The sequence below is a fragment of the Balaenoptera musculus genome, chromosome 3, assembly GCF_009873245.2.
Source record: "Balaenoptera musculus isolate JJ_BM4_2016_0621 chromosome 3, mBalMus1.pri.v3, whole genome shotgun sequence".
In the NCBI taxonomy this organism is placed as follows: domain Eukaryota; kingdom Metazoa; phylum Chordata; class Mammalia; order Artiodactyla; family Balaenopteridae; genus Balaenoptera; species Balaenoptera musculus.
The window spans coordinates 158369676-158378183 of NC_045787.1; the positions used below are offsets into that span (position 1 = coordinate 158369676).

General features: G+C 52.6%; 1 protein-coding gene across 3 annotated transcripts in view; it reads right to left on the reverse strand.

Annotated features, from left to right (window-relative positions):
* Positions 1-8085, reverse strand: part of PGPEP1 (pyroglutamyl-peptidase I) — a 46989-nt gene extending 38904 nt beyond the window's left edge. For all 3 annotated transcript variants that reach the window (XM_036848175.1, XM_036848177.1, XM_036848176.1), the window contains exons 1-2: positions 7963-8085; positions 5846-5898 (exon numbers count right to left, since the gene is read on the reverse strand). In XM_036848175.1, the coding sequence (XP_036704070.1) occupies positions 5846-5898; positions 7963-7996 (87 nt within the window). In that variant the 5' untranslated portion in view covers positions 7997-8085. The remainder of the gene's footprint in view (positions 1-5845; positions 5899-7962) is intronic.
* Positions 8086-8508: the final 423 nt, after the last annotated feature.

Sequence of the window (8508 nt, forward strand, 5' to 3'; positions counted from 1 at the left end):
CTGTTGAAGACAGTCAGTACCCATGAGTCCATGCAGATACAAATAAACTCACAGAAGGTCATAAAAAGTGTCGAAGGAAAGATGGAATTAGAAAACCATCATTTGGCAAGCATCATACTAAAATAATAACTGATTCAGGTGAGACTCACCAGGGGATGCTAATATGGTCTCAAAGTATCTCTCTATGGGATACTTTTTCATCACAAAGGGCAAGATAGTAACTTTGCCAAGAAGAAATCCATCAGACCTCACCTTTAGCAAGTGATCAAGGTCAATGATACCAAGAATGAGACACATCAATATATCCAGTGCCTCCTGATATGATGCACGGAGAAGGACACAACATTACTTCTGTGGGATTCCTGCCCCAAATACACACACAGCCTCCATCTAGTCATGAGGAAAACACTGGAGGAGCCACCCTGACGGACACTCTCCAAAGGATTGAGCAGTTCTTAGCAAACATGTCATGCCATGAGACACAAAGGAAGACTGAGGAACTTTCCAGACCACAGGGGATTAAAGAAGTGGGACAACTGAACCCTACATATAATCTGGAACTTTCTTCCGCTGTGAAGGACATTAACAGGGTGGTTGGCAAAATCTGAATAAGGGCTGTAGATTATAGAATTGTATCAATGTCCAATAAGCTTGATTTTGATCACTGTGCTGAGGCTGTGTTTTAGGAAATATACGGTGACTTATTTAGGGATAGAGGAGTATCATGTCTGCCAACTGACCCCTAAATGACACAGAGCATGACAGTTCCTCAAAATATTAGACACAGAATTACCATAGGATGCAGTCATTCCACTTCAGGGTGTATACCCGCAAGGCCTGAAAGCAGGATATTGAAGAGATATTTGTAGGCCCATGTTCATGGCTGCATTATTCATAAGAGCTAAAATGTAGAAGCAACCCGGGTGTCTACTGACCAATTAATGGATAAGCAAAATGGGGTATATACAGCTTGAGACCAGGCAATGGGATATAAATCAACCTTCAAGAGGAAGGAAATTCTGACACGTGCTACAACACGAATGAACCTTGAAAACATTATGCTAAATGAAATAAGCCAGGCACAAAAGCACAAAACTGTATGCTTCCATTTATATGAGGTCCCTAGCGTAGTCAGATCCAGAGAGACAGAAAGGATAATGTGGTAGTTGCCAGGGGCTGGGAGAGTGAGGAAAGAACAGTTAGTGTTTAATGGGGACAGGGTTTCAGTTTAGGAAGATGAAAAAGTTCTGGAAACCAATGATGGTGATGGCTGCAAAACAATGTGAATGTACTTAATGCCACTCAACTGTACACTTAATAATGGTTAAGGTGGTAAAGTTTATGTTATATATATTTTACCACAGTTTAAAAAATGACTTGGAAGTCAAAAAAATTTTTAAACTATATTTATCTACCTACCTATTTATCTATAGAGAAAGAGCAAATGTAATACAATGTTAACACTTGGGGAATCTGGGTGTGAAAGGACTTCTTTGTCATCCTCTCCTGCCATGGCTGGGAGGAGAAATCTCCAGCAAAGACCTCTCAGCATAAGGTAAATAATCTCATCTATCTTTACATCCTGTCAACCACGACCCCACTTTTTCTTACCCTCCTGTCCCCCACAGCTTGAAATTTCCCTGCCCTCTCCCCTGTTTCTTTTCCCCATGGCCCTGGCAGCGCTTTCTGGCAACATGTTGAAAGGCCAGTAATGAAAAGAATCCATCTCCCGGGTTAAGTGAGGACTTAAAAGGATCATCTTTATTTGTTCAGAGTTTCACTCAGGGAGTTGGCCCCAAAGCTGTCCACGGGACAGGCCACCCATATGCCCAGGCAAGTCAATTTGGTGGAAGAATCTCTATGGGCGGGGGTGTGGGGTACTGAGGATGCTACTAACTCGGTTAGTGACCAAGCCAAGGAACCCTCTATACGGCGCAGTAACCCTCCCGGTGGCCCCCATGCCATGTGATACGCCAAGGTCGGACCCCCAGCTCAGGGCAGCAGCCCCGCCTCATGGATCCTGTCTCTGCCCCTCTCCCTTCACCCAGCAGAACAGGCGCTACATGCCGAGCACCACTGCCCGCCCAGAGTAACTCAAGGGTCTCTCCCACTGGGTGATGTTTACCAAGCATCAGTGGGAAGCATTGCCCACATCGACTTTTGATGGTAGGAAATGACCTGGTGCCACCGGGGAGCCATGGAGTGAGTCACCTTCTTGTCCTAACCTTTCCTCCTCATGTCCTCTGGGTCCCCACCTACCCCCTCCCCATCTGGGGGAAAAAATAAACTAAGAAACCCACCATCAAAGAAATACACACACCCCATGGCCAGCATCCCCACGGAGAGGCGTCCACATGCTCGCCAGAGACCCCGAGAGGGGCATCCTTGTTGCTTTATTCTTAGGGAGCAAACCCTGAAGCCCCCAGTGTCAGTGCCAATGGGAGGAGGGGTGGGTCGGGAAAGGAGACAGTTGTCCCCCCGCCACACACACACACACACACACACACCAATACAGGCTAAGCAAAAGCAGCCGGCGCCAGAGGGACACAGAGGCTGTGCCATCCCATTCATTTGTTTGCAGCCTGAGACCAGGCAAAACTCATCTGTGGTGACGGAGCTCAGGAGGCAGCTGAGGAGTGATGGGGAGCGGGGGTGGGGGGGGGTGGGAGGGGTAGTAGGAAAGAATGTTCTGGGTCGATGGGAATCAACCACCTTGATCGAAGTATTGGTGACATGGGCATAAATACTTTTCACGAAAGTGATGGGGGCACGTAAGATCTGTACATGTTTTTATACAAATGATTCCCCAATTTTAATAAGGGCCATGGTGGGGGAGGAGCAGCTATCCCATTCATCTGAAGTTAAGAGAAGTGGGTGGCCCGTAATCGAGCTAAATTCTTGGCCTCTGAGCACTTTGTGCTCCAAAAGGGCTGGACAGTTCTCCTGGGGGGAGGGTAGCAGCGCACCCCAAGTCCCACAACAATCTGCAGGGAGCACATCCGCCAAGCACAGACTGTGAAAGTAACGGGGCTTGTGCGCCCCAGACAACACATTGTCTACACCCCATCTACCTGACAAGACCCCGCTGCGCGGCTGCGTCTGACCGATTCCCTTGACCCCATAACAAAGACCCCCTTTGTTCCCTGGTTAATATCCTTAGCAGGTCTGTCTAGACTCACTGTGGCAGTAATTGTCCTGTGAAGTCACCAGGACCTGCGACCCGACTCCTCCTTGCCCCACTTGAGCAGAGAAGGCTACAGATGGCCCCAAGCCAAGGGGGTCCAAGCCCTCAACACCCACCTGAGCCTCCTAGGGCGAGAAAGACCCGCAGCCAGCATCCCACTCCCACCACCCAAGAACCACGGGGAGACAGGACACTCGAAAAATGCAGTCCCTCCTGTGTGGGGTGCTAGGGGCAGCGGCATTTTTTCCTGGGAAAGAGGAAAGGAGGGGTGCCCCTCTGTCCCCAGAACTGCCACCTCCCGAATGTGGCTGGTGGGAAACAGTTCACTCTCTGCTGGGGCGCCAGTTCACCCAGGGCATGAAGAAGGAAGGTCAGATAAGAGAGAGAGGAGAGAGACAGAAAGAAAGAGAGAGAGAGAGAGAGAGAGGAGGGAGCGAAAGACAGACATGCAGAGAGACACAGACTGGGAGAGTGAGAGACAGAGACAGGAAGAGACAGAGACCCAGAGAGGCCAAGAGAAACTCAAAGAGAGAGAGACAGAGGGGGAGAAAGATATATGGAAAGAGACATGAAGAGAGAAGGGGAGAGGCAGAGACCCAGAGAGAGAGACAGAGAGAGACACCCAGAGAGAGACTGAGAGTGACAGAGAAACAGAGAGAGACAGAGAGAAGGGGAGAGACAGACAGAGAGAAGTGAGTTAGTTGGTCCCTGGCAGAGGAGGAGGAGTTCCTTCCACAGGTGGCAACTTGAGCTTCAGAAAAATCAGTCGGGACAGTAAGTAACAGCTGCTCACCCCGCCTCACCAAACACCCATCTTCAGCTTGAGGTGACAGACATCAATGGTTGCCCGCAACTCATGTCTGGATCACACCAAGAACACTCTGAAGGCATATTTTCTTGAGGGATGGATTTGACCCATCCAATGACTACACCCTTTCCACGGGCAAATCTGTTTTATCCAGAGAAACTGAAAAGCACCACCAGCCACCCCATGCGTGGATCCGGCAGATGCTCTGCTGTGCAGAAGGCATGGGACCCAAGTGCAATTCCACTGACACCAAGCTCTAGAACAGGTAAAACGCACCTACGGAGGCCATAAAGTCAGCAGAGAGGTTTACACCTGGGAGTGGGGTTGGCGGGTGCAGGGGGAGTAGCTGGGAAAGGACACAAGGGGCTTCTGCAATGGGGACGAACAGAGAAGGGGCTGAGAATGTTCTAGGTCTTGATCTGGACTCAGGTGCTGCGGAGGTACAGACATGTAAAATTTCATGGACGAACACCGCTGTGCACACTCAGGGTACATACACGCAACTCCAGTTTTTTTGTTGTTGTTGTTTTTTTAAGGGAAACAATTGGATCTGGGAAGGTTGGCATTTTTTTAGCTGGGGAATGGTGGAGAATTCTCTCTTCTTGTCTCATAAAGTTGGGAAGAAAACTGAAAGTCTTCTAGAGGTGAGGTCTGGAGAGATGGGTGACTGAAATATAAGGGGTATTTCCCCACCGGCAGCAGGATGAAAAGCTGCCATCTTCCACCATCCGAGTCCCAAAGCTAGGAGGGATTTCCAAAGATTGTTTAATTGATTTTTCTCCTATTTAGATGCAGATCATAGTGTCTGGGGCCCAGGAATTCAGACACACGGCTTTGTGTCCACTCAGCCCCGTGAAGACTCCTGTCTGAAACTCGCACAAAGCCAGACACACACGTCTTCAGAAACACGCTGTTTCTTTTTTGTCTGGGGCTCCAGGGAGCGGGTGCGACGAGCAGGGCCTCAGACATGCTCCCATCTGTGGAGTCCCGGGGATCCTGTCCCTCTGTTCTGCTAGCAAAGTGGGGTGAAAATTTTTAAAAAGGGAGAGGAATGTGGCCAAGATTTTGAGGTCTGGAAGAAGGGTAACAAAAAAGGTGGGGCACCTCAACTGGGAATAGACACACTGAGGTTTCAGCTTGGATTTTTCTCTGACTTCAGGGCTCTGGAGTGGAAAGCAGGGGATGCTTTAAATCAAGCAGCTAATGGGCTAGGATTAACACCAGTCTGGCTCTGGTCCGTGCAGATCTGATTTATATAAGGAGAAAACTTTTCTCTCTTTCTCTCTGCCCATTGTTCCCCAGTCTGTCCCTCCAAATGTCCCAGCTGACAAAGAAACTGGAAGGCTCAGGACAGCGGGAAAGACCTCCTCCCCCCCCAATATGCAGCCTTTGCTTCCTCCAGCTGCCAGGAAGCAACACTGAGGGTCACTGCACCCCCTCTACAAGGTTAATACATCCCCCAATATCCCTGCCTGGTCCCCCAAAACCTGGCTGTGGCATGGGATACTTCCGAAGAAATGCCGCTCTGGTTTCTGAGCTGGATGACCTCAGATAGCTCTCTCTGTGTCTCAGTTTCCTCATCCATAAAGTGGGCACAAGAATAACTGCACCTAAGGGCTGTTGGGAGAATTCAGCAAGCTGGGCAACAAAAAACGCTTGGCGCACAGCAAGCACTCAACAAACGCAAGCTACAGTGGTAACTATCTTAGAGGAAGTGTATATCAGACTTAAATATCTCTCAGGAAGCTTCACGGGAGGCGGTCTCTTCGTAGGTTCCTTCCTTTCTTTGGTGTCAAGTATTTCCAGGGTAAGCCCAGCCCCAAGCCTGATTCCTCCCCTCTGGATCCAGTTACCTGGACTGCAATCCAGCTGGCATTCACAGTGTGTTCCCCAAAAGGGCCGAACCCTGAAAAAAATAAGAAAAGCAGCATGTCACCACCCAGCAGCCCCTCCTGGCCTGCCCAGGGCCAGGCTGCTGCTTTCATCCAGGAGAATGGAGCAAGGAGCTTCGGGAGCAGCTGCCACCTGGGACAATGTCGGGGGCCTGGTCCCAAGTTCTGGGGTGCACCCAGTGTCCCTTCAGAGCCCTCCACCACACAAACTTGTCTGCTCTTAACAGAAGCTGTGAGTCCTTTGTCGTCCTCACTTTCACCTGACCTTCATGCCCAGCAACAAGCCAGTGCCCTCCTTTTGCCCCAGAAAAGGCTGGCCTTGTTCCCTTCCCAATTTCTTCCCCTATCCTTGACCCCCAAATATAATTTTATCATTGTCTTTGTGCCTCTTCCCTGGACTCTGGAACTTCAGGGCCACAGGCGGTCTGTGAATCGTCGCCTGATAAGGAACGGCCCTTAAGGGATGCAAGTGGGTATCTCCCAGGTCAGGCTGTCCAGACGTCATCCCACCACCCTCCTCCCTACTCACTCAAACTCCAGGCCCCATTTACAAACCAGATTCTCACCTGAGGATGTGCTAAGTGCTCTGCATGCCCGTGGCATTCAGCCTCCCTGTGCCTCCCTTTCAGGCAAGGGTGTTTCCTGGGTCCATTTTAGAGGAGCCAGGACTGAGGTACAGAGAGGTGAAGCCAGCTGCCCAGGGTCTCACAGCAAGAAGATGGAAGAGCACGGATTCAAACACAGACCCAGGAGAGTCTGTGGCCTCCCTCTTCTAATCGCCCCAACACACCACCTAAAAAATAAACCTCTCTAAGAAAGCCTGTCATTGAACCATGGGTCACTCCAGCTGGGCCAAGTGTCCCAAGTGGTATCACGGCCCTGGGAGGGATACTGTTCCCTGGAACAGCAGGGGGGCCCCAAGTAGGGTCAGAACCTCTCCACCCCTTTCCTCCTCCTGCATGGACCAAGTATGAGTCCCAGCTCAGCCATTTACAAACAAGGTGACCTCTGTGAGCCTCAGTTTCCCCCTCTGCAAAATGGAGACAGTAAAGATTTAATGAGCTCATGCAAGAAAAATGCCCAGTCCCGTGGCTGCCTGCTGAGTCAGGACTAAAGTAATAAATAAGCAGCTATAGGAGGGCTGCAGGGGAAAGTGACCCTCTGGCAACTTGACACACCTGTTTGTCAGATAAGTGGCTTCTTCCATATTCCTGGAAATTCGAGGACCAGCCCAAACCTCCCTGGACCACAGTATACCTGCTCGAACCTTAGCTGGATTTCTCACTCTGACCCCTCCTGACAGGGTCAAAATACCGCACCCCCCCACCCCCCACCCCGACCAGAGGCCTGGCAGAAATTGACCGCACACGAGGCTCCGAGGTGGAGTCTCCTAGGGGAGAAGCAGTTAGTTTTGGGGAGTCGGTGACAGTGGGGCGGGGGTCCGGGATCACCCAGAAACAGCCCGGGCAGGAAAGATTTTGACCAAGACAGTCCTTGGGACAAGCGGAAGAACGGCCGGGCACCCGAGGTTCCCCGAACTTCACCTGCCCCTGCCTCGGGGGAGCAGCCCCCCATTAGCGCAAGACTCGGGGAGCAGTGGCTGGCAAGAGATTAACTTGTCACGGGGCACTTCCTGCCCGCAAATCGGCCTTTGTCCCCTGGGACCGAGGGTGGTGACAAACCCGACCTCGGGAGGGGCAGGGAGGAGTCCAGTCCAGCCTGCCGGCCGGGTAGACAGAACAAACAGGTGCCCGGAGGGTCCCTGTCCCCGACTGGGGAAGGAAGGAGGCCAGAGGGGCTTGCTCCGTGTGGGGCACTTGGCAGGACCCCCACGTCCTTGCCTGCCCCGACTCCTGACAGTGGGACCACAGGGGCGCCCCCTTCTCCACTTTCTCTGTCGCGCGGACTGAGCTGGGCTCCCGTGGGCGATGACATCTTCCAAACCTGGGACGACTTCTAGCACCTGCCCCACCCGGGCCACCGCGCTTCTTCCGGCCCCGCTGCCTCCGGAGCCGCCCGACCCGCCCCAGCCACGGGCCGCCGCTGCCGCGGCCGCCATCAGCGCACTACCCGCGTACCCGTCACCACCACCGCCTTCTTGGGCTGCTCCATGGCGGGCTCAGGCTGCGCCTTTGACCCACTCCTGTCCGGACTGGCGAGACCTCTGCCGCCGCTGCCGCCGCTCGGCCACCGCGCCGCCCCGCCCCAAAGCCCGGCCCCGCCCCGCCCTGGCCCCGCCCCCGGCCGGGCCGCTGGGCGTGCGCGTCCCCGCGACCAAGACGCAGAGTGCACGCCTCATCCCGAACTCTCCCCCCAGTAGTGCGTGGTTGCCCCCACTCCCCAGCCTTAGTTTCCCCACCCGTAGGATGGGGACAGTTCGTCCTACAGGCTGTGGCCGCTTGAACTCGAGTCACGCGCTGGGGACGGAGACGGTTATTCATTCCACAATGTTCACCGATCGCTTGCTGTGAGTTATATCGGTGCCTCCCGCCTCCCTGTGAGCAAGGCTCCATTAGTCGGCCCCTTTTACAGATGAGGAAACTGAGGCATAGTTCGGAAGGCCATTCACCTAAAGCCTCCTGGGGTTACAGATGCAGCATTCAAGCCAGGAGTTTGAGGCGGGG